General features: G+C 31.0%; 1 protein-coding gene across 5 annotated transcripts in view; it reads left to right on the top strand.

The window, feature by feature from the left end:
• The window catches only part of LOC126880629 (protein fem-1 homolog CG6966), a 379,485-nt gene that overhangs the window by 148,170 nt on the left and 204,198 nt on the right, over nucleotides 1-27,117 (top strand). Inside the window, exon 1 of one of the 5 annotated variants that reach the window (XM_050644649.1) lies at nucleotides 21,283-21,301. The exons of 3 other annotated variants lie outside the window; for them this stretch is intronic. Coding sequence is in view for 1 of the 2 variants with exons in the window: in XM_050644647.1 (XP_050500604.1) it covers nucleotides 25,585-25,638 (54 nt within the window). In the remaining variant the exon portion in view is untranslated. Of the gene's footprint in view, nucleotides 1-21,282; nucleotides 21,302-25,513; nucleotides 25,639-27,117 lie in introns of those variants that run through there. One more of the 5 variants, XM_050644647.1, reaches the window with a different exon arrangement.

Raw genomic sequence — 27,117 nt, 5'->3', positions numbered from 1 at the left:
AAGATAATAAATAAGAAAATATAAACAAATATTACAAAATAGAACACTTCAATAATCTTTACAAGGACACCGAAGAACAAGACCAAACTAACGTAGATATTGGGCGAAGATACGGGAACTGAGGGTGTATCAATAACGAGCTTATAAGTACGGTAGTCCAGAGGTCATGACAGAATGAACAAAGATATGTATTTAAATAAATAATAAGATATCGCACCATACCAGATCAATGGAAGAACAATGTCGTACCATACCAGGAAGTATAACGATACAAATACACAAAAAAAGGACTAAAACCGACCCACATAATTACAAAGGAATAACGTTGCTTCAGTCTACATCAAAATTGTTTGACGACAAAAATTTTGTCACAGAAGTTAATATTAACAGATTAGAAGAACAACAAGGATTTAGGACCAATAGATTGAAGCGACGCGATTTTCATATTACATCAACAAACACATAATTAGAACAAGTCATGAATTTCAACTACCTCGTAATGGATGTATCGTATGATAAATGAACTACAAAGTACAAAGTCAAAACAAGGTATCCAGAATATCGGGATACTTGAGAGATATCATATGGAGGAATAAATATATTAAGATCATGGAGGGCATGTGTAAGACCAGTATTTACCGGGTCATTCCATATCAACTCAACACACCTAATTTCCACCCCTCTTCAGATTTGGTTATAATTTGGAATACTCATAGTGGCTAAAAAGAGAAACAAAAATACAAAATTTTAAATTTTTATCTCAAGCCGTTTCCTAAATAATAATATGGTTTGTAACGACGAAATTCACCTTGTAGGAATAATGTAAAGAGAATTGTTACAATATTTGGAACAAGTCCTCAGTTGCTCAGTACGGAAGAGATATGGGAGGGGGTGGTTTAACCGGGTGTTATTGATATTCTCTTATTAGCTTAGAAATAGAAAAAAAAAAATAGAAAAATCTTGTGAAAAAATAGATATACTTGTGAGAATTCAACAATCCTGAAACACAAACATGATTTTAACGAACTTAAAATACAGGGTGAAGTGATGATTTTCCGTACCGTTACAGGTTATTGTAAAGTTTTCCAAAAAATTCCAAAACACCGCGACCATACTTTTTTGGAATGGTGGTAGAAGCTGTCCTAATTGAGCTAGAATGTTGGGAGAGGTGTCATTTTGCAGCACTTTTAAAGCTCTTTACAGTGATATTAATATGATGTTATGATAAACAAGTTTTGTTCAAACAAGAAAAATATATTTTGTTTTAAGTTTTTTTCCAAAAAGTGCATAATTTAAAATTTTCATAATATTCCTACAAGTACATAGTACTGTTGTTAATAACCTATAAAAATTTTATCATGGAATGGTGATGGGTTCAACATAAAAAAAAATTAATTTCACACATACGGTATGATGCAAATAAAAGGAATAAATTCATAATTTCACAAGCTGTCGACTTTAAGGAAAATACCGAAACATGTCAATTTTTATTTTGTAAATTGTAATTTTTTGGCCTATATATCATACTAGTGACGTCATCCATCTGGGCGTGATGACGTAATCGATGATTTTTTAAATGAGACTAGGGTCGGGTGCTAGCCCATTCGAAAGGTTATTCAATTCTCTATTCAGTAATATAAACATTAATATAATTGTTTATACAGGGTGGCAAAAAAAATTTAAATTAAATTAATTGACAAAAAAGAAGAATGTACCTATGTAATTTATTTAGATTAAAATATATTTATATATTTATAAATCTATTTTAAATTAAATAAATTACATGCATTATTTTTTTTTGTCAAATAATTTAATTAAAATAACTTTTTTTTGCCACCCTGTATAAACAAATATATTAATGTTTATATTAGTAAATTGAGAATTGAATAACCTTTCGAATAAGCTAGCACACGACCCCTAGTCTCATTAAAAAAATCATCGCGAAAGAAGACGAAATTTTGCTATATGTGTAGACGCAACTGACAAATTTGAACCATTTTTCTCGCTTTTACCCGTCTTCACTGTGTTACCATAGGGCTTTTCATCGACTGTCATTTGTTTCGAGCTTCTGTCATGTGTCACATAATATTAATATATCCACGCCATACGTATTTGGTTTGTATCATTGTAAAATACCAATAACGTATGACGTAGATATATCAATATTATGTGACACATGACAGAAGCTCGAAACAAATGACTGTGAATGAAAAGCCCTATTCACACGCGACAACCGCTCAGATTCGCGCGGTTTGCCCGTAAGCGGGAACCGCTTCCAATATGTTTGTCCTTTTAACAGTTTGTTTTACAATAAAAACAATAAGTATACTTGTCTGTCTTTACAATGTCAGAGAGATGTAAGGTCCAGTGACCAAATCATCTCAACACCATATTGGCTTGTTTACTGGTGGGATCCTCACATACCAGTGGCGGCTCGTGGCCTTGGAGACAGGGTCGGCAAGGTTTTTTTGTCTCCTCATATAGGTATACCATCAAACTAAAAGGTTTAAATCATCATAGGAGATTTTGTTGTTTTTTGTTTTTTTTTATTTGATGTATTTCTCTCTTTGTTCTCTCTTGTTTCATGGTGTTTCGACAATACGTGTTGATTCTTTTGAGACAAGATAAATCCCGTTTATTTGAGGCAGAAATTGGTGGTAATAAGAAAATTGATAAACAGTTTGATGTAATGAATTGCAGTACTTACTACATAGAATTATACATACATACTTTGTAACTTATCCCACTTTCTGAAAATATTTAGATCGGCATAATTTAAGTACCTAACTTGTAATAATAAATATCTTGGAAATTCTTTGGCGAAGGTAACTTTTAAATTTTGAATCGTCAAAGACGTCAACAATTTGCAAATCTTCAAAATTCGAAAAACGAGTATCTATTTGTATAATAGTAGGTATCCAAAATTTCAAGATATACCTACTCGTTTTTCGAGATATGTATCATGTCGTTGTCTTTTTTGGGATGGTTCGGAAATATCAAGCGAATCCAAAACGTCATTGCGTATATATTGGAAACTACTATCATTACGAAAATCTCTGAGATTTTGCACCAGCTTTCGTATTCTATTTTTGGAATTAATAATGTCAGTTGACTGATTTTGAACAACAATGAATATCTTGGGCAAACTCTATCTTAAAAATATTTAAAAGAATATTAAAAGAGTAATTATTTATTGAAGTTCTCAAGGATTGCTTCACGGATCGAGGTATCGCCACTTTCAAAATCGTCGGCTTCGATAATAAAATCAAAAATTTCCAAAAGCTGTTCACGAAAATCTGCTACAGATACTAAAACTACCAGAGATATGAGATAATTTGCTTAGATAAAACTAACAGAGATTTAAAATTTCATCGCGTATGACAAACTGTTCGCTTTATTTTTCGAAACAAATTTGTTCTAAAGCAGTAATCCGTTTAGGTGAGCTAAACTGACAAGAAATGACGATGGTATCATGAAAAACTAAATTCATTATATGCGCATAATAGTGGGTAAATAAAGCTTGTGATGCAATAGTTTTAACTTTTGCCTGGAGACCATTCAATTCACCACACATCACAGCAACGCCGTCATAAGATTGCCCCAGTTTGCCCTACCAATTTATTTTTGATATCAAAAATTTTTAATCTGTTCTTTAAACCACCAAAAATCTATTCTGCCTTATTGCTTTTACTCACGTCTCTAAAACCTAAAAACCTCTCATAAATATTACCACGTAACGCGTACCGAACAACAATAATTGATAATTGTGAATGACATGATAATCAGAAGTTTCATCTACTTCCAGCGAAAAGCAAATGGTTTTCTAAATCTCAGATTCAATAACGTTATTCAAAATGTAACTATTTGATTATGTATATTAGTTCATTCTGTATTACGAATACACTTCGAATCAGAAAGTAAATATTTCTAAAACAATTTTATTAATTCTCTATAATTACTTTGATTTTTAACAAATACTTCGATCCATCATGTCCGCTAAATGATAATTCCTGACCACTTAAAAAATTACAATATCAATTAAACGACGTAAAACGGCGTGATTATTTTTGACAATTTCTGCCGATGATTCCAAATGAAACACCGACCGGCAGACTTAAAATGTGCCGTACCTGCCGCTTATGCCTACGGAGAGAATGTATGTTCGCTTGCTTATCGACTTGTTATTTCGTTGAGTTTTACGTGTAAATAGTCAAGCTACGGATGAGTTGGGTACGGCTAGCCGAAAAGTCAGATGAATGGCTCAGATCATTCATTTTTTGAGAAGTCTGTTATGCGCAGGGATCACTTAACGCACGGATTGATCAAATCCTTTTAAAAACCATGAATAAAATTTAGTCTGTATTATCTGACAGATTTTTTTTTACTTCACAGATACAAATATTTAAAAAATCTATATCTATAAATGTGTGGGTCGGCACTGCCGACCCTGCCGACCCTGACCGGCCGCCACTGTCACATACATAGATACGCGAGCACGAAAACTAAAAACGACACAGAACACAATGGTTGGGTATTGTTGAACGCGAAGGGCGTAACTTCCATACTGTAGGCACTGTCAGGATCGGTTAGGTAGGCCCAAGGGATCATATCGCTTCAATCTCTCCTATGTTGGTTGTTGAGAAGATCGTACGCCAAGGTATTAGGATGCATCCGCAAACTATTTTTATATGGTTCAGAAGTTTGTTTGCACTTTTCAGATACTGTTAGTACCTGCAGAACTTTAAGTATTCCGGCATTCTGGATATCCCAAGGAGTATTAGCGATGGTTTTCAGAGTTTTAGATTGAAATCTTTGTATTTTCATAATATTAGATTTGTTAGCTGATCCCCAGAGCTGCGAACCATCTGACCAAATGGTTTTTATTATTGCTTTGTATATCAGCGGCTTGTTGTTGACGTTTATTTACATATCCTCGTCGTTTATTTATACATCTTCGCATACAGTAACTCTTATTCAAATAAAAAATGTGCATGCAATATATTAAATCTAAAATTAAACACACTTTTAGCTGACTGCTGCTATTATCAATACACTCATGATGAAAACTGCTTTTTGCTCAAAACTCCACACATTGCATCAATCTTTATTATTATCAAAATTTCGAAATTTCCTCTAAAATTAATATATCAAAACAGGCGGCAGCACAATATAGTACACAGCAGCACAAGATAAGTGTGGATGACATGTGTTTACGCTAAGTATGAAGTTTGTAAAGCGAGTGATTTATGTTGTAAGTTTTTAATTAAACATAATACCCATGACACCGTTTCTTTTTATTGCTGGATATTGGTGTTTATTAAATTGGTACTTTCTATCAAATTATATCCGTATCTATATGAGCTAAAACTCTTCACAATTTACTGTTAAAATGATATTAATAGTGTTGAATACGTATTTGCTACACGAAAATTGCGAAAAATACTATTTTTATACTCACTAATTGATCTTATTATAGTACGGATCCTCGTTATCATTTTTTTTTTTTTCAGTGGTAGCCGATCGCTACGTAGTACTTAAATATAATGTCACATTGAAATTATAGGTATCAATGTATACACGTGCTGAAATACATGTACATTGTTATTGCAAAAACATTGTTATTGAAAAGCACCTTTAATTAGATCAATACACGAAACAACCCTGCTTACTGTTTCAAAGGATTAAAAATCTAGAGAATAACATCCAAGCGAACGACTTTTGCCACAGAAAATTCAGGTTAGGCTATACTAGGTTTAATTTGAGTGGGCGCGTAACCACCCTTACAGTCCAGCTAAGAAGTCGATTGTGGTCTATCCCTAGGATTTTTATTTATTTATTTATAGTAAATACAAATGACCTGGCCTCTTGAGACTAATCCAGGTCGTTTCAGTTGATACATATAATTTTTATTTTAACAATTTTCTAATTTAATTTAACTAACTAATAATGGCACTAATCTATTACTAATTCTGAAAATTATAAATAATTCTAATAAATAAATCTAATAAACAATTCTAAACAATTTTAATAAACAAAATATAATGTTTAATTTAATTTTTTTTGAAAATATTTTTTATAGTGCTTCCAGTTCTCATTCTCAGATGAGAAATGGCACTATTAATCTAAAAATAGTCAGAAATAATTGTAAGTGTAGATCTATTTGACTTGTATAATATTTCCAATGGTATTTCGGTAAGCCTCAGATCCTTAGCCGAAAATATCCATTGAGTTTTAAAATTTCAAGTTTTTAGCTATTTTTTTTTGTTTGATTAATAATTTTTTATTTTTTATTTATTTTATTTTATATTTAATATTGATTTTTAATTTTTTATTATATAAATATTTATTTAGCCAGGTTAAATATTTATTTTAATCCATATTTTTATATATAATTTTAATTTTTTATTTTATAATTTCTTATTCAATTTCAAATAGGTTGGATATTTACTTATTTCTTCTTCGTCAGGTATTATATAATTCTAATTGTTTCTTTGATATTATGTCCGCTAAATTATTTAATGTATTATATAATTCGTCATTTTGTATTATGTTTTCTTTATTTATGCCAACAAGGTCTCTTCTCATTCTTTGTAATTCATCTGTATTTGTTTGGCTTTCGCAATTAAATAATCTGTGTTCTGGTGTGCCTATTTCTCCACATTGACAGTATTCATCATCTTTTAAATTAAATCTATGCAGGTATGTAGGGTACGGACCGTGCCTGTTGCAAAAAAGCAATAATTGCGAAAAAAACATAAAAAAAACAAGTATTTGCATTTTACGTTTTTCAACCATTTATGCTACACTTAGGACCTTCATATTTCACGCAGAAAAACTTTATGATATAATAAATCAATAGTGTAAATTTCATTAAGATCGGTGTAATAGATTTTGCAAAATAAATTTTGCAATCCGGCTTTCGCAAAAATAAAATTCATTTTTTTAAAATGTTGCAGGACTAAAAATAAAGCAGACAGCAACTTGATTTTTTTTACGTATAGAAGAATACTTTACCTTTCATTTTCAATTTGCAAAATTAAAATCAGTTAACTAGCACGGCGCGGCGTCAGGAATTTTTTTAAATAAACATTAATTGTTGGTGCTACGCGCAGGACAGCGGATAAGTTTGCTCTGATTGGGCATTCCAGTGACCTTTTATAATGATTGATAAATTTTAATTTTTAGTACATTTCGATATAAATAAATAAATTTGTTTATTGCAAATTAAAAACACATACTCTGTCCTTAGAAATTACACTTTTTTTAACAAAAACTTTCTTTGTTCGTATATTTTAACTTAGAGAATAAAAGTTTATTATTTTTAAACATACGCAATAATTGTTTGCATATGTTCTAATAATAATTTGCACTAATAATCATATTATTTTGATTTTTGTGGAATTATAATATTAAAATACAACAAAATATAGAGTAAGAAAATAATATATTAGATAAAGATTACAACAGAATATTCAGATAACAACGGTAGATCCAGATACCGAAGCTTATATCTAAGATAACCAAATTAGTACTCATGCGAAACACTCAGCTCATCATCCAGCCTCAAAAGTCCACTGCTGAACATAGGCCTCTTTCTCGTGTTACAACCCTGTCTAGCTTACGCCGCTCGCATATAGTTCTTATTTAGACTTCTTAAATCGTTAATCCATCTTGTAGGTGGTCGACCGAAACACTCAACTATTCATGTGATAAACAGAGCTTCACAATTTTGAAATCCGCATGACGAATAGAGGACATGGCAACCAATGAATTGGATGCTGATGCATCTTGGTGAAAGAGGACACTTTTCCAGAACTTTCTCCTTCCTTTCTTTTATCGTTTCAACGCTTGATCTATCGCTATCGCTTGAGCTATCGTTGACAGACTACTTTGTCATCCAAATGCCCTACTGTAACCAGTACTAGAACCACAGCAAGATAAAAGTTTCAAAAAATTGGTCAGCAGACCGAACAGAAACTAGGGGAAACTTTTCATTGGAGAAGTACTAACTCATCACACCACGATAGTCATTACTTTACTAATAACTATCGAACAATGGTGAAGACACCAAAAAATGTCGTTTTATACGTCATACGACTTCTTTACATCCAATTTTTATTTTAAAAGTAACAACACTAAAATGGCTTAAACATAAAACCCATTAGCAAAATGTATGCAACATTATAAAAAAAATGCATTAATGGTTGCACTGGTCAATACAATTTCAGCATGTCAGTTCCGAGATATGCAATGAACAGTTCAATGCTACAATTAAATCATTGATTGTTATTGTTATTGTAGTAATTGATTGTTAGTAATTCCCCATAATATTTTTAACTTTTTTTTTAAATATTCTTTTTACTAACTGGGTTCAATATCGAGGTCGACCAGTTACTCTATCAAAAACAACTTAAAAAATTTACATTCTACACGAGAACTAATTTTACTCTCTAGCTATTTTAAGCATAATTTGTCCCATGAATATCATTAGAATAATTATCAGATAAAAAAAAAGAAGTAAGGGAAATTATAGACTGTTATTTTCCCAAAACTGGGTTACAGCATAATGAATGTAATTTTTTTTCAGTTGTAATCAATAGATGCTTTTAGCAGTGAAATGTAATCATTGATTTAGAGAGTATACAAACATTTAATCACGATATCTACATAATATAGTTTTGAGGGGGAATATCACGTATTGTTAAATAATAAATACACTGATTGGGGCAATTTTCAGGATCTTATTAGTGTTCGTTTGGACATAAAAATACATCTGAAAAGTAATAAAGATATTGAGGAAGCAGTGGCGGCTCGTGACCTCAGTATGCGGGTAGGCTACACATATACTTCGGGTAGGCGACAAAAAATATCCTACAGTTTGTAATACATTTTGAGCCGTCTTGCAATACTAAATGTAATCTATGAGCGCAACAATGTGTAAAAATTGCCTTTGGAGCATCTACTTTAATTTTTGATTGTAATCCGTTTAAAGAGCCAGCCATTACACTTGCACCATCGTAAAATTGAGCAATTAATTTATTTTTGTAATCATATGGCTCAAGCACGTTTGAAATTAAACTATATAGAGCATCTGCAGATCTATTATCGCTAACATCAAAAAAACCTAAAAATCTTTCTGTTACCTGACCAACTTTGTTAACAAAACGGATTGTTAAAGTACACTGTGATTTTTCGGTTATATCAGTAGTATCGTCCGCTAGTATAGAAAAAAATTGACTTTCATTAATTTCTGTTGAAATTTCATTTTTTACGTAATCGGCAAGACAATCTATTAAATAATTTTGTATTGTTTTTGACAAACCCGTGAACACCCCTTCTATTTTTTAACATGATCCTGGATTTCCTGATCGCGTTTAACTACTAAATTAAAAATTTCTTTAAAATTACACATGTTTGAAGAATTATGGCTCTCATCACGACCGCGAAATGTAAGTTCTTGTTTTGCTAAAAGAATTGTAACATCAATTTCTTCAACTTCTTCAATCTTTTTCAACTTCTTCATTATATATCTTATTAGATAGAGAAATATGTCCAGCGAAAGCACTGTCAGTAGTTTGTTTATTTTTTTCTAACCGTTTTAAATCTAAGCAATTGTTTAAATGTTCTTTCGAAGATTCATGTTTTTTTACACTAGCTGATAAATTTTTCAAATCTGAATATCCCTGACTCACCCAAACATTTTGCTTCAAATTTGAGAGCAACAGACAAGGCCAACAGAAAAGTGAATTTTTAAAATAACTTCCGCTTAGCCATTTATGATTTTCATACCATATTGTTTTAAACGATCTAGAAAATGGTTGATTGTCTTTTGTCTTATCTGTGGATAAAATTGTTAAATTTTGTAAAGGCCGGCCCATTGAAATAATTACTAATCTTTCTTGATTTTGGCGCCTTGAAAAAGGCGTCTCGATCAAACTGCATATTACATCGTTTAAAATATTCATATTCGATGACTAAAGTTTTTCCACCAATAAAACTAACACACCTACGTTTCAACAACGTCAGATATTACCTACTTATTTTATTTATGTATCAAATAATAATTTACTATTCGAATAAATTGATAAGTTAACAATTAACCTCGCTTTAAATTTTTAATTATCTATATTATTTAATTTAATATTATTAAATATTATTACTTCTAATAACACATTATTCAGTTTTCATAAACAAATTTAAATTGTCCTACCTAGTTTTATTCAATACTTAACCTACTAATAACAGCCAAAATCAAAAAACAATTATTTTAAAACAGTTTCACAAGACACAAGAGAAGCAACTGATAAAATTTTGTAGGTCCGGCTATAAGACTCTGTGCCTATCCGCCCGTTCATAATCGTAGAATAGGGTCGCTACGAGCAGACCTGCAGCAGGCCTGCTCGCGTAAACAGAGAGAGATCGCACGTATTTCAGGCTACGTTCCCGAGTGCCTGACCAAGGAGAATATATAATCTATACAGTACTACTGATACTACAAGGAGCGTGCAATAATTATAACTACGGAGAAAATTTTTTGGATATTTTTAAAAATAATTTGGATAATTTTTGCTATTTTATTGTAGATATTGTGTCAAAATTGTAGTATTGTACTACATTTGAAGAGGGTAGGCGGCGCCTACCTTGCCTACCCCGACGGGCCGCCCCTGTGAGGAAGCCGTACAACAATTTACTAAAACACCAACAAAACCAATAGTAAAGAAACAACATGAAAATTATTCAATGAAGACAAAGGAAAAATCATAGAAATGCGAAAGCTGAGAAAAATATAGCACAGAACACGTGAAATCCAGAATAAAGCTAGATTAAAAAATTCACATTGAAGTGAGTTTTCTGTAGTCGGCTGTATACCATAAATCACAAAAATTTATTATAAAAGGTTATTATAAAAATATTTATTAAAAAATACCCCTTCGGGTTACATCACAGAACGTTCTCGGAATGACAAATGCCATCACCAGTGCTGCTTACGAGGTATACATGGTTGAGCCACAAAATATATCTATGTGAAAACCCTTTAAATTGTGTAAAAATATTATAATAATGCATTGTTTTAGTGTAGATAATATTATGTGATGTTTGAACTTTAACTTGATTTTACATCATGGCAACGCAGTACTCCCAAATATGTGGGTAGCTGGCCCTGAGGGAAACCTCAATAATGTCACTAGAAAAACCACCAAATACATCTTCTTTTTTAGTTGATCATGTCGGCCTGCGACGGTAATCCATAAATATTATATTATACTAATACGTCGCTAAAGAGTTCTAAAAACAGTTGTTTTTGCAGACTAAAAATCTAAAAATTAAAGGAATAAAACACAAAAATCGTCGATATAAAATTAACCTACAAAATGCCAATAGTGTCAAAAGTCCATAACAGTGAAGTAAACTTGCCTGAGGTTGGACCAATTACAAAAAAACAGGGAATCGATTAAACCAATCGTAAATAAATAAGAATTTTAAGTCATGAAAATATCACGATCAAAATTAAATTTGCAAAGGGAACTAATAGTACAGTCATTGAAGCTTTTTAGTTCAGAAATTTTTTACAATAAACCGATTTACATGAAATTTTGGAATTAGGCTTATCCTGCCCTTAACTTCAAAAGTGATATTGACCCGAACTCCGTTTTCACCCTGGGGGTGGTTGCCACCCCTTTTCGGTGGTGGAATTTTTTTTTCAAAATAACCTCAGATATCGATAGAAGACCTAATTTTAAGTAAGAACTGTCGTATAAATTTTTTTCATAAACCCAATACTTTTCAAGTTATTGGCAATTGAAAATTCGGAAATTTTTCACGAGTTTCAACAGTTTTTTGCAAATATCTCCAAAAATATGCATTTTAGCGATAATATTATACTGAACAAAATTATAGCAGGTAAAAAAATGAACAAATTGGTTTTTTAAAGAGTGTTTTAAGTGCAATATTAAGCGAGATATTGAAGATCAAAGCCGTTTTTTGTTTTGTGTGAAATTTAATCGATGTATTGTATTCAATGCCATCTAGTGGAGAGCGAATAAATTGTATGCATGCTAATGAGAAAGTATTTTATAGTGCTTAAAATAAGCTTTAAAATGAGCACTGTTAAAAGTCTTTTGTAGGTAGAATGAGTGAGCTGTAATGAAAAAAAGATGGTTTTTTTTTAAATCAATGGATTTCATAAGTGCCATTTCCACCAAAATTAAAATTAATTGTATTCCGTCTAGAATAAACTTTAATGTAAAGAGTTTGATGGATTCTAGCAGTTTCGCTACTATGTAACACATATTTTTTGAAAAAATCACGATTTTAAGAAAAAAAATTTTAATTTAAAAAAAATCCAGTTTCTTTTCATAATATCTCAAAAATAATGAAAGATACGTAAAAAAATGTAATAATAAAATATAGGTTTTTTTGACAAAAATTTTGATTTGTTTGTTTTTTCTATCACACAAAAATTGACGAAGATATGATTCATTAAAGACGCGCGGTAGCGCAACCACAGTCTCTCTCAACCCCTTTGACCCTTCACCGTTTCAAAATAAAAGGTTTGTCACTACATATTATAATGAAAAAGAATGTGTGTGTACTTTGTACGCACGTAAGAAGATATTCTTCTATTATATAGGTAATTTAAACGAAGTAAATATACTTAACAGGTTATTTGTATTTTATTTAAAAATTAAACTTACTTTCTTATCTACCACTTTCAAAAAATTTTTATTAAAATAACGAAAAATAAAAATAAAGTATGAATCGTCCAGGATTAGAACCCGCGACCTTCCGTGTGCTTCCGTTCTCTGTCCCACCGCTCTGCCAACTACGCCATCGAGCCACTTGAATTGACATGTAAGTTTCGGATATAATTACACAACACGGCGACAAACTGTAAAAATGTTATGCCTACATATTTTATTATTTTACTACAGGGAAACACAAATCCAAAAACACAAGAATTATAATAAATAATACATTTCCTAAAACCACTAATATATTCTTTTAATGACTTATTTGCACGGTTACAGATACATGCATACCTATCTTGAAAGATTAGCAATGAACTACATACTGTCAGTGTACGCAGGCGCGTGGTTGATGTACAATTTTACTACCCTCAATCGATTCGCCGCTAAAGAAGAATATCTTCAAAAAGTTGTAGGAATGATGTTGATTCTAGATGGAATACGATTAATTTTTTTTTATTTAAATTTATGTGTCTCGGCAGCGATGGCCATTGACACAAACAATATTGGTTATACAATAATTAATTACGATAAGGACTTAAAACTAATTATTATAACAGTTAATTTCTAAATCTTAAATAACATTAGGTAAAAATTATGAAGAAAAAAAAATTAAATATACAATCATTGGATACTATAGAGACGTACAACTAATTATGAAATTGCTTCGGTCTTCTTGGGATACTTCGGACGTTGTTTAGTCATAGTAGCAGTTGCATATGAACTAGTAAGATTACTGGAAGAATTGGGTCCAGACATGGTGATGCTAACAGTGGGGGAACATTGATTTAAATTGTTACTCATGTAGTCAAAAGTAACTTGAATTTGTTTATATTACGCTTTGGATGTCTGGAAATAAGTGATAACCTTGGATACATCACTGCAATACTGGTTACCCAACCGTTGGCGTCCGTTGGGACGGGGTAGCAACCGTGAAAAACTATTGATAGTTTGACACTGAATGTGTTTAAGTTGGAAGATTATTAAGTAAAACATCTCTTACTGACTGAAGTTACAGCTTGTTCTTGATGATTAGCACGTAACACAATTTTTATTAGTCACTATTTGAGCGAAAACTAATTTTAATAACTAGTATTTACAGTAATAATTACAAATTTCGGCACCAATTTACAGATCGATATATAGACGTTCTGACGTTAGTTTGACAGTCACGATTAATTTTGATTTTGGTGGAAACTGCACTTATGAAATCCATTGATTTAAAAAAAACCGTTAGATGTTCCTCCTTTTTTCATTACAGCTCACTCATTTTACGTACAAAAGACTTTTATAGTCGGTTCGCTAAACTCAGACACAACTGGCTAGCGATTTTAGTCTGTATTTTTTTGTTTTTTGCCAATTTTGCCAAAATTGGCAAAATTACTAATTATTTAGTAATTATTAACTATTTAGTAATTATTTTTTTGCCAATTCTACCAAATTGGCAAAATTACTTACTAAAATCACTAGCCAGTTGTGTCTGAGTTTAGCGAACCGACTATAACAGTGCTCATTTTAAAGCTTATTTTAAGCACTATAAAATACTTTCTCATTAGCATGCATAAAATTTATTCGATCTCCGCTAGATGGCATTGAATACATCGATTGAATTTCACACAAAATAAAAATGGCTTTGATCTTCAATATCTCGCTTAATATTGCACTTAGAACACGCTTTAAAAAACCAATTTGTTCATTTTTTTATCTGCTACAATGTTATTCATTATATTATCGTTAATATGCATATTTTTGGAGATATTTGCAAAAAAACTGTTGAAAATCGTGAGAAATTTCCGAATTTTCAATTGTCAATAACTTGAAAAGTATTGGGTTTTTGAAAAAACTTTATACAACATTTTTTGCTTAAAATTAGGTCTTCTATTGATATCTGAGGTTATTTTGACAAAAAAATTTTCCACCACCGAAAAGGGGTGGCAACAAGCCCCAGGGTGAAAACGGAGTTCGGGTCAATATCACTTTTGAAGTTAAGGGTAGGATAAGCCTAATTCCAAAATTTCATGTAAATCGGTTCATAGTAAAAAATTTCGGAGGTAAAAACCTATTTTACGCTTCAATGACTGCACTATAAAGATGACCCTAGCGAAGAAAATCTTTGGTTCGATGAACTGACATGTTGGATGTATATTATTATCAAAGATTTTGTAACAAATCGAACATTTTTTTAAGTGATTGTTGAAAACGTTGCGTAAGTCATTCACTCGTGCAGAAAGTGTTTTTAGTGCATAAAAAAAAGCAAAGAATTCGTTGTAATCAGACGGTCATGGAGCTAATTTATGAAACTTTGACAATGGAATCAATTTCGATAGAGAAAAATAGTAATTTATTTATTATTTTTATTTAGGTTTAGTTAGGCCCAATATTAGTGCCCCACTGCCAGTGGCGTGCTGGCCATATAAATGAATCGGTGCAATCACCGAGAGGCCGCGGCCTCTTGAGGCCGGTCAAAAAATTTTAGATGCAACAAAAAAAATATTTTTTAATGTCTAATCGAATGTTAATTTTGCCAATAATACTAATAAAACATTTCAAAAAATTTAAATTTTTTTTAATCGTAAAATACAGTTGAATTAGATGAATAAGATTTATTTTCATACGTACAAGTATATTTATGGTTTTCCAATTTCCTTCAAACATATAGGTATGTACCTACTCGGCTGGACAAAAAATGGAAAAACGTCTTGCACATTTTTGACCGAATTATTGAAAGTATTAAAAAACGATTTGATCAAGACAAATCGTTTTATCGTGATAAATAAAATAACACTCTACATCCTAGAAATCTTGATACAATAAAAAATGGTATACCTTTAACGGCATTTAAATCATTTACGTACTGAAAAATTACGAAATTTTTATCCTACTATTAGTCCATTCTTTCACGGTTTTTGCTCTAAATTTTAAAGAACCGCTTGGATTGACATGAAATTTGGCATACGTATAGCTTACATGTCAAAGAAAAAAAGTGATATTGTGCCGATGTGTGCTTTTGCCCTGGGGGTGACTTTTACCCTCTCTTGGGCGTGAAAAAATATATGTCCAAAGTAAGTCCGGAAATGGGTAAACTGACTAATTTTAAGTAACTTTTGTTCTATAGAGCTTTTTTGCCAAGTCAACACTTTTCGAGTTATTTGCGAGTGAATATGGTCATTTTTCAATAAAATAACCACATTTTTAGACGGTTTTTCGCAAATAACTCAAAAACTAAGTATTTTTTTGAAAAAAAAACGTTCTTAGCAAAAATATAGCTTATAAAAAATTAAAAAAATGGTGTACGCGTTAGGTCTCTATATCTCGCAGAACCAGAGTTATAGCCAATGAAAAATAGATTCATATTCACCCAATTTTAAATAGAATATTTCGACGTTAAATATCCAAAAAATTAAGCACTTTTTAGGGAAAACTCATTATAACTTTTTTAAAGTGTTTAAAAAAAGCTTTATTTCTGTTTTTACAAAAAGTTTCTAGCATTAAATTTAAGCAAGTTACGCTCAAAATTATGTTGGTCCCTTTTGTTTTTGCAAAAGAAAATCGGGAAGACCACCCCCTAATTAGCAACTTAAATGAAATTAATCGTTACTGCTCCACAAATTATTTTACTTATGTTGTGTTTATATGATCTGTAAGTTTCATCGATTCAAACTGCTTATTTTTGAAAAAAATTAGTTTCAAAATAAAAATTTTAAAAATTTAAATTTTGAAAAATATGCTTTTTTTCAAAATAATTTAAAAATTGTTAGAGATACCAAAAATCTCGAAAAACAAAAAAAAGTCAGATTTGCTTTTCTGAATATCATGTATTTTTTTGTTTTTCTGTTAGACAAAAATTGATTAAGATTTGGTGTTTCTAAATTTGCATACATTCGTGATCAGTGACTCGTTCAACCCGTTTTAACTACAGCCCTTTCAATAATAAGGACTTTGAACCGATGAAACTTACAGATCATATAAACAATATATACACGAGTCAAGAAACTTGTGAAGTCGTAACGATTAAGTTCATTTAAGATACTATTTAGGGGGTGATTTTCTCGATTTTTTTACCAAAACCAAAAGGGACTAATTTTATTTTGAGCGTAACTTGTTTAATTTTGATGCTAGACATTTTTTTTATAAAACAAAAATGAAGCTTTTTTAAACACTTTAAATAAGTTGTAATGAGTTTTCACCGAAATATTCATGAATATATGAACATATTCACTGCCAAATAACTCGAAAAGTATTGACTTAGTGAAAAAACTCTATAGAACAAAAGTTACTTAAAATTAGCCAGTTTATCCATTTCCTGACTTTCTTTGGACGAATATTTTTTCACCCCCAAGAGGGGGTGAAAACCACCCCCAGGGCAAAAGCACATATCGGCACAATATCACTTTTTTTCTTTGACTTGTTAGCTATGTGTATGCAAAATTTCATGTCAATCCAAGCGGTTCTTTAAAATTTAGAGATTTTGCAATATTTTACCGTTAAAGAACGGACTATATATCTGCGTTTGAGATAGTAGATAGCAATTAGAGAAGAACTCGTGGATTTTGCTGCTAAATGGATTTTATTAAAAAATAGGATTTTGCAAAATACTGAAATTATTATAGAATATCGAGTTAATGATGAATATGTTCAGAAAATATGAAGCGATATTAATCTAAGTGGTAATGAACATGTAGTGACAAATATGACAATGTTGTTGATATCGTGAAAACTTCACCTCCGTGTGGTACTAAAAAGTGTAAAGATTATATAGCTTGTTGTTACGCAAGTACAGCTTATATCAGGGTGCTTATCCAAATTTAAATAGTATAAGCATTTATTAACTCTTTCAGTGATACAAGTATCTTGCGAAAGAAGCTTTTCATATTCAACGTTGAAATAAATAAAAAATCGGTTAAGAAATACTTTAATACAAGATCCCTTGGAAACATTATTTATGCTAATGGCTATAGAAAAAGAAGCTTTGTATTAGCTTAAAAATGATGAAATTCGGCAAATTTACTCAAGAGCCTACCTTAATGCAGAAATTATTAATCGAGAGTTAAATAATTATTTAATAAAATAATTGCAAAAGAATGTTTTGATTATTGCGTTTTATTAACATTTTAAATATTGTTAAATTAAACTAAACTATTATTGTTAAATTAAACTATTTGCACTGTACTTGTATTTGTACTCTCTTGTATAATTGATTTACTAAAATTCAACTTAATACATAATTGAAAAATTCTCAAAATTTTATTTTACTTTTAACTTAATGACATCAAATTCTCTCTTTTCTTTACTACACTAGTATGGACTCACACATGCAACACATTCATTATTTACATCAAATTCATATTATATTTATTCAGGAAATTATGGTTTCTGTCTTACTGCATACAATATTGTCATACATGTCATTTATTATTTGTAAGATTGCTTACTCTTAAAATAACAAAATATAGCATATTAAAACATCATTGAATTCAAAGTTTTGTGTTTGATTTAAAAATAATTTATATTTTTGTTTGTTTAATTTTATAAGTAATGAATAAAACATCCTCATAATAGAAGGTAAAATAAGGATGAGAGGCCGTTTTTCTATAAAATCACCGGGCCGCTTGAAAAGTTCCAGCACGTTACTGCCCACTGCCCGACCTAAGAGGCTTATGTGGCTCATCTCTAGGTTAAAGTTGTCCCTTCAGCCCAACCTTTTTAAATAGTCTATTATGACCTTGGGTGATACTTCTACAAAGTCGTAGAGCTCAAGTTGATAATGATCAAATGTGTTGAGCCTTATCCTATCCAACCCTGAGCAGTTACATAGAACGTGTTCCTCCATCTCGTCATCAGCCTGACAGAATCTCCAATTCGCATTTTCTGTCAGTGCGATTTTATTCATGTGCCCATTGATACGACAGTCTCCTGTTAGCCCAGTCGGGATAGCATTTGACCTTGCATTAGGAGCTGCCCCAAATTTTATTTTTCTAATCTTTAGGGAGGGTCAGTATTAGTATAAATTTAAAATCTCGACTGAATTCCGCCGTTGCGTTAGCCGCCATCTTGATTTTAAACGAGAACCGTTCTTGCTCAGTATCTCCACCATTTTCAATTTTTTGACAAAAAGTGTAGAAACTAAAATTGTTGAAAATGCGATTTTCTATAGTTTCATTTATTATAATATTTTTCATGCGGTCGATATTTTCCGAGTTATGAGGGGAAAATAGTGACAGTTGTAGCATAATTATTGAATTATCTCGTTTATTATTAGTTTTACAACAAATATATACCTATACAAAAATGAAGAGAATTCAATTTTGCACAATTTTGATGCCGTACATTTTTTTGATAAAATCAATATTTAAGGTAGTACGTATGTGGTAAAGGTGCGAGCGTAAGACCCAATTGATTTTAAAGCAATTGTTTTTGTTCAATATCTCCGCCATTTTCAACTTTTCGACAAAAAGTGTAAGAAGTGAAATTGTTGCAATTACGATTTACTACAATTTTTCGAGAGAACCAGTGGCGGGTCAACAAGGGGGGGAAATTGGAAAATTCCCCCCCCCCCCAACAGGGTCCAAAATTAAAAAAAAAATTGTTGAAATATCACGATATATTAGCTGACATAAAACTTAAAATATCGACAGACAAATTCAACCAATCAAACCCGCTAGTTAATAAAATTAAGTGAACTTAATGCATATAATGTCTTTTTATGTCATTTATATACTTAGTTTGGTTGATGTTTCATTGGAAGTTTCAACAATTGTATAAAATATAATTCTCTTTATTTTTGGTTATGTACAATTATGTCGTAAAGTTAATAATAAATGAGACAATTCAATAATTATGCTTCCCCTCCGCTTCCATTATTTTCCCCCTTAACTCGGAGAATATTGATCGTATAAAAAAATTGTGCCAAAGAAATTGTAGGAAATTGCATTTCCAACAATTTTCTTTTCCACCATTTAGGTTGAAAACTTGAAAATGGCGGAGATATTAAACAACAACAGTTCTCATTTAAAATCAATATGGCGGCTAATGCAACCGCGGAATTCAGTCGAGATTTTAAATTTACACTACTATTGATCTCTGCTAAAGGATAGAATTATAAAATTTGGGGCAGCTCGGAAACAAAATTCAATTCAATAATTATGCTTCCCCCACCACTTTTTACTATTTTCCCATGTAACTCGGAAAATATCAACCGCATGAACAAACTTGTTAAAAAGAAATTGTAGGAAATTTTATTTTGAACAATTTTAGTTGAAAATGGCGTAGATATTGAACAAAAACAATTGCTATAAAATCAATCCGGTTTTACGCTCGCGCCATTACCGCATACGTACTACCTTAAATATTAATTTTAGCAAAAAATGAAACAGATCAAAGCTGTGTAGAAGTTAATTCCCTTCATTTTTGTATAGGTGCATATTTGTTGTAAAACTAATAATAAACGAGATAATTCAATAATTATGCTCCAACTGTCACTATTTTCCCTTCATAACTCGGAAAATATCGACCGCACGAAAAAAATTATAATTAATGAAATTATAGAAAATCGTATTTTCAACAATTTCAGTTTCTACACTTTTTGTCAAAAAATTGAAAATGGCGGAGATATTGAGCAAAAACGGTTCTCGTTTAAAATCAAGATGGCGGCTAACACAACGGTGGAATTCAGTCGAGATTTTAAATTTATACTAATATTAACCGTCCCTAAAGATTAGAAAAATAAAATTTGGGGCAGCTCCTAATGCAAGGTTAGGCCTGTTATTCGTCTAACCCGACTGGACTATGTTAGGAGATCTACGACGATAATTTGCAGGTCATTTCTATATATCATTGGATTTCTTCTTCGAAGGTTCATGTATAAAGGCCTTCGAATATTTGAAACCCACTTGTTCGTAGCAGTAGTTACGTTTCATCCGTTCCAACCAGTCAGATATTGTACTTTTGGCTATGCTTCTTGCTAAAATATATCAACGACAGGTTCTGGGCCAATGAATATTTCTTTTGCCCCTCCCTTGGCAAATAGATCCGTTTTTTCGTCGTCTTCAATACCGGTATGTCAGAACCCAGAGTAAACTTTGTTACTTCTTCTGATTTGGGAGTCAATCCGATTCCATTGCAGTGCCTTTAATGCCGCCTGACTAGGGAACATCCATAAATTACGTCGTAAAATTTTTGGAGTTTTTAATACCCTCCCTTCCTTCCGTCGTAAAGCGTCCCTCATGCCGACGTCGCAATTGCAACTTATTACCCCCCCCCCTTTAGATAGTACAATAATTACCTAGGCTAGACTTTCATAGGCTTTGATTAAACATAATGAATTAAAAAATTCTTAGAGCTGTAAGGAGAAGACTAAGCATATTAGTTATTCCCTTAAAGAGTCCCGAGAGTTACTAAAGTTTAACTTCAGGACTAAAAAATATTTTTCTTATATGTATTGAACAAATTTCACGAGACGAGAGACGACTGTTTATTAATATGTAACTATTTTGTTGTTTCAGGTTAGTAAATGTTGGCTGCTAATCATCGATTTCGCATGAACTACATTAACATAAGTAAGTCAATGTTTATATAGTACACAAGCTAAAATAATACTAATTGGTTGTTTAAATACCTTTAGGAAATTCGCTACTAAAAATATTAATCCAAGTAATGAAGCTTAAAATAGGATAAAACCTCGCAATTTGCTTGAAAATTTGAGCATAAGTAATGGGCTATTGATTATATTCAAAATAAGATAGCTAAAAGGAACTACAACGTTAACGGGATTTTATTATTTGATATGGTCAATGGACATCTATATATGAAAAAACCGCGGAGTGCTACCATTTAAAGGGGTGCGTTTTTGAGAAACAGGTGAATTAGTCCCTGGGCACAGATTACATTAGGGTGAGTTCTATGCACTTTTGGTACAAATACGTCTACATAAAAATTGTTCCTGGTTAAATTTCCTATCTAAATATAACTTTTTAAAGTCAAAGATACTTTTTTTTACAAAAATATATTCAAAATAAAAAGCACAAAGAATCACAAAAGAAAGAAATTTTGTTTTTTGTCCCATAACTTTTGTCCACGGGGATATATGTATAGACATTGCTTCACGGAAAAAGAACTTACACATTTTTTCTTTAAAATGATGTTTGGTAGAGGTCATTAGGATTTACAGTTTTCGAAATATGATTTTTTAAAGTTCACCACTCACAGCAATTTTGGGCAACTTTCCTTGTTATTTCGCAAATATTGTTCTGTAACTTTTTTCTACGTAACTTTAGGTATATGCAATGGTACACGTAATAGGAATAGAAATCAATTATCTTTAAAATGGTCTACTGTATAACGTTGTACGACTTTTTTTAAAGAGATTATGGTTTTTCAAGATTTTATACTTTTAACGATTTTTTTATAATATAACATAAAAATAAAATAAAATTATTATATAATATATTATATATTATATAATACCTAATATAAAAAATATATTATTTTTTACATTTTTTTTTCTTGTACATGAATATACTATCTATATATTGCGCAACAAAGAGGGCTTACTTTCTGTTCTTTAAAATGGTGTATCATCTATATTTAAATACATAATGGAAACCGAGTGATTCTTTGATATTTTTTTACCAGTATTATTTAAAATTATTTCTTTTCCAAAAATTTCATAAACATTAGTCTTAAAAAACATCACTTTAGTTAAAATTATTTAAACGTTGACATTTAAAAAATTTTACAAATCAAAGTCCATCTCTTCGTTAGCATTAGCTTCAATATCTTCCTCTGACACCTCAGTTATCTTAGAGTTCCCACAATTAGTACCCATGCACATGCACCCTTTGCAGAATATTGGACAACTAATTCCTATCTTCCTACAACCGCAGTTTTTTGTACATCCTTTGATACATTTACATGCTATGTATTTTTTCAAGCAAAGCTTGTGGTGCAGGAGCTTTGATAGTAAATATTGGAATTAATCCATATTTTGAAGTTTGCCCCGCCGAGTCAAGTGAATCCAAAGTATTACCTATAAAAAATAAGATTCAATCATAACACACAATCACATAAAAAAGTTATAATGAGGAATTTAAAAAATAATCCTAAAATCAAAAATCGTTGCAAGTACTTATTACAATTTGAAAAAGCATATCTTATTCAAAAATAACCCTAGAATTTTTTATAATACACAATTTTAAAGTAAACAGAATAAGCTTTCTTTTTTATTATACAAGGTGTCCCAAAAGTAGTGGAATGGTCGAATATTTCGCGAACTAAACATCGGATCGAAAAACTGAAAAATACATGTTCAATCATTTTCAAAAATCTATCCAATGACACCAAACACCAACCCCCACTACACCCCCTGGGAGTGGGGTGGGGGGTAACTTTAAAATCCTTAATGGAAACCCTCAGTTTTTCTTGCCGATTTTAATTCGTTACGTAAAAGTAAGCAACTTTTATTCAAGACATTTTTCGAACTGTGGATAGATGGCGCTATAATTGGGAAAAACGATTTATCCTGATACCATAGGTAAATTATAGAAACGGTCTAGTATCTCACGAAATGCACTTCCAAATGAGAAACTAAAAAAACAGATGTTTAATCTTTTTCGAAAACCTTTCGAATAACACCAAACGTGACGCTCCAACCCACCCCCTGTAAGTGGGGTGGGGGGTAACTTTAAAATTTTAAATAGCAAGCCCCACTTTTTATTACAGATTCGGATCCGTCATAAAAAATTAAGCAACATTTATTCGAAACATTTTTTAGAATTATTGTTAATAGATGGCGCTTTTAATTGGAAAAATACGATTTATTAGCGCCATCTATCAAAAATTTAAAAAAATGTTTCGAATAAATGTTGCTTAATTTTTTATGACAAATCCGATTCTGCAATAAAAAGTGAGGGTTGCTATTTAAGATTTTAAAGTTACCCCCCACCCCACCTCCAGGGGGTGGGTTGGAGGGTCATGTTTGGTGTTATTCGATAGGTTTTCGAAAAATATTAAAAATTTGTTTTTTGGTTTCTTATTTGGAAGTGGATTTCGTGAGATATTAGACCGTTTCTATAATTTACCTATGGTATCAGGATAAATCGTTTTTCCCAATTATAGCGCCATCTATCCACAGTTCGAAAAAATGTCTTGAATAAAAGTTGCCTACTTTTACGTAACGAATCCAAATTTGCAAGAAAAACTGAGGGTTTCCATTTGAGATTTTAAAGTTACCCCCCACCCCACCTCCAGAGGGTGTAGTGGGGATTGGTGTTTGGTGTCATTGGATAGATTTTTGAAAATTATTGAACACGTATTTTTCAGTTTTTCGATCCGATATTTAGTTCGCGAAATATTCGACCGTTCTGCTACTTTTGGGACACCCTATATAATATACACCATATAGAAAAAAAGTTATAATGGGAAATTTAAAAATAATCGTAAAAAATATAAAAACTCGTTAAAAGTATAAAGTTTTGAAAAAGATAACCTCTTTAAAAGAAGTCGTACAATATTATACAGTAGACCATTTTAAAGGTAATTGATTTCTATTCCTCTTACATGTACCATTGCATATACCTAAAGTTACGTAGAAAAAAATTACAGAACAATATTTGCGAAATAATAAGGAAAATTGTCCAACATTGCTGTGAGTGGCGAACTTTGAAAAATCATATTTCAAAAACTGTAAATCCTAATGACCTCTACCAAACATCATTTTAAAGAGAAAATATGTAAATTTTTTTTCTGTGAAGCAATGTCTATAACTATATCCCCGTGGACAAAAGTTATGGGACAAAAAACAAAATTTCTTTCTTTTGGGTTTCTTTGTGCTTTTTCTTTTGAATATATTTTTGTAAAAAAAAGGTATCTTTGACTTTAAAAAGTTATATTTAGATAGGAAATTTAACCAGGAACAATTTTTATGTAGACGTATTTGTACCAAAAGTGCATAGAACTCACCCTAATGTAACCTGTGCCCAGGGACTAACTCACCCGTTTCTCAAAAACGCACCCCTTTAAATGGTAGCACTCCGCGGTTTTTTCATATATAGAGAGATTCATTAACCATATGAAATAATAAAACCCCGTTAACGTTGTAGTTCTTTTCTATAGTACATAATCAATAGCCTATAATCGATAGTCCAAGGATCAAAATCTATAAGATGCCAAAAGGCGCTTTTATCATGGGGGTGGTTGGTAAAAAAGTTGGTAAAAACAATCATTCTAAGCAAGAAACGTTCTATGCATTTTTTTGATAAAATTAATAGTTTCAAAGTCAAAAATTTTTAATTTCAGTTGAAAATTTTACTTGATTCGGGCAAATATTAATTTTTTCCGTCTTATCAAAATATAGTACCGTGATCGTAGCGTTTTTATATCATAAAACAATAAAATATTCCTGCACTAAGTATTAAGTCATTAAATATCAATAAACACGTATTAATATCAATAGCAGCAGCGATGTCTAATTGACTATTGAACATGTCCATTTTCGTTCAGTTACCTATACATATACAAGGACTCTTTTCCGACTCGCGTCGTACCCTCGACACACAAATTCTGTAATGATAGTACTTATTGTTTGTTAAAATGGTGATTTGCAAAGAAATATAATGCGTTGACCCTTGCTAATGTAGAATAATAAAAAGAACACACCAAGCAATTATTCAAAACAGTGTCATATTACCTGCTGGCATTGTTTTATTCGATAATAAAGTCTTCGGTAGTTGATAATGATAATGTAGTTGCAGTGTTTGTGTGGGAAATGGTGCACAGTGAATGAGTGAATTGCTCAATCAGAGTAACTACTGTTATTGCTAAATTATGTGTGAAAAGTCTAGGTATGGTGTGGATTATTTGCGGGTCGCTAACTATCAGCGTTTTATTTCTTATGATAGTAAGTATATTTTTATTGTTTTGTATAAAAAGACCAAAGTATCGATCGAGTACCTGTCGACAAAAAAATATAATAATATACTCTCTGCAAACTTTAAAAATCACTACATTAGGTCGAGTCTGACACGGTTTCCCCTACCCTAGGAAACGAAGCCAAAACGTTGAACAGACGACTCTCTTGAGATGCCTTGCTTTAATTTTTAAAAATGAGATTTATTAAAATAATTATATTAATTTGTCCCATATCATAAAAAAAGATAATTTTCAAAATGTCATGATGTACAGGTGCTTTGTCAATATTTAGAAGGGCTTTTTGGACTCGTCCTCTTCATAAAGTCTCAATTTTTCATTTTTTTTGTCTCAAAAAAGTCAATTTCATACCCACAAGCTAAAACTTGTTAATCAATATATTATTATAATGCCAATATGCTACAGGGTGTCTGCGTAACTTGGAACCATATGGGAAACTTTTTTAATATCAATTTTACGAAAAAAAGTTATTCTTTATAAAGTGCTCTGCATAGTCTAAAACCTAAGATGCAATCATCAGATATCAAATTTTGTCAACAGTATACGAGGTATGTCAAAAAATCTGAATTTCTCTCAAGAGCAAACTACCTTTATAATTCAAAATATCAAAAAAATTTATTATGAAAAGTTATTTGTAATTAAAAACCATATTCAAATATGCAATAACAGCCTTCTACTTGAAAAAAAAAATTCTGAAATTTTCCTAAATTACCTATTCCGAACATCATTTTTATTTATTAGACATGTAATAACTCTCTTACTAATAATTTTAGGAAAAAAAGTTATTCTTCATAAAAATCTGTGCATGGTCTAAACCTCAAGATGCAACCATCAGTTATCCAAGTTTGTTAATTTTATACGAGGTGTGTCAAATATTATGAATTTGAAAGAATTCTTTCTAAAAATATTTGACACACCTCGTATAAAATTAACAAACTTGGATAACTGATGGTTGCATCTTGAGGTTTAGATCATGCACAGATTTTTATGAAGAATAACTTTTTTTCCTAAAATTATTAATAAAAGAGTTATTACATGTCTAATAAATAAAAATTATGTTCGGAATCGGTAATTTAGGAAAATTTCAGAAATTTTTTTTTTCAAGTAGAAGGCTGTTGTTGCATATTTGAATATGGTTTTTAATTACAAATAACTTTTCATAATAAAATTTTTTGATATTTTGAAATATAAAGGTAGTTTGCTCTTGAGCGAAATTCATATTTTTTGACATACCTCGTATACTGTTGACAAAATTTGATATCTGATGATTGCATCTTAGGTTTTAGACTATGCAGAGAAATTGATATTAAAAAAGTTTCCCATATGGTTCCAAGTTACGCAGACACCCTGTATCTTCAATAGTTTACCGAAAATTGTCCATGGAAACCTACTTATTTATAACAATTTTTAAATAAATTAAAGAATAGTTATTTTCCTAACAAGTGCAGAA

The sequence above is a fragment of the Diabrotica virgifera genome, chromosome 2 (assembly GCF_917563875.1).
Source record: "Diabrotica virgifera virgifera chromosome 2, PGI_DIABVI_V3a".
NCBI classification, from domain to species: domain Eukaryota; kingdom Metazoa; phylum Arthropoda; class Insecta; order Coleoptera; family Chrysomelidae; genus Diabrotica; species Diabrotica virgifera.
The sequence above is the reverse complement of the archived record's forward strand: the minus strand, read 5'-3'. Positions and strand labels throughout refer to the sequence as shown.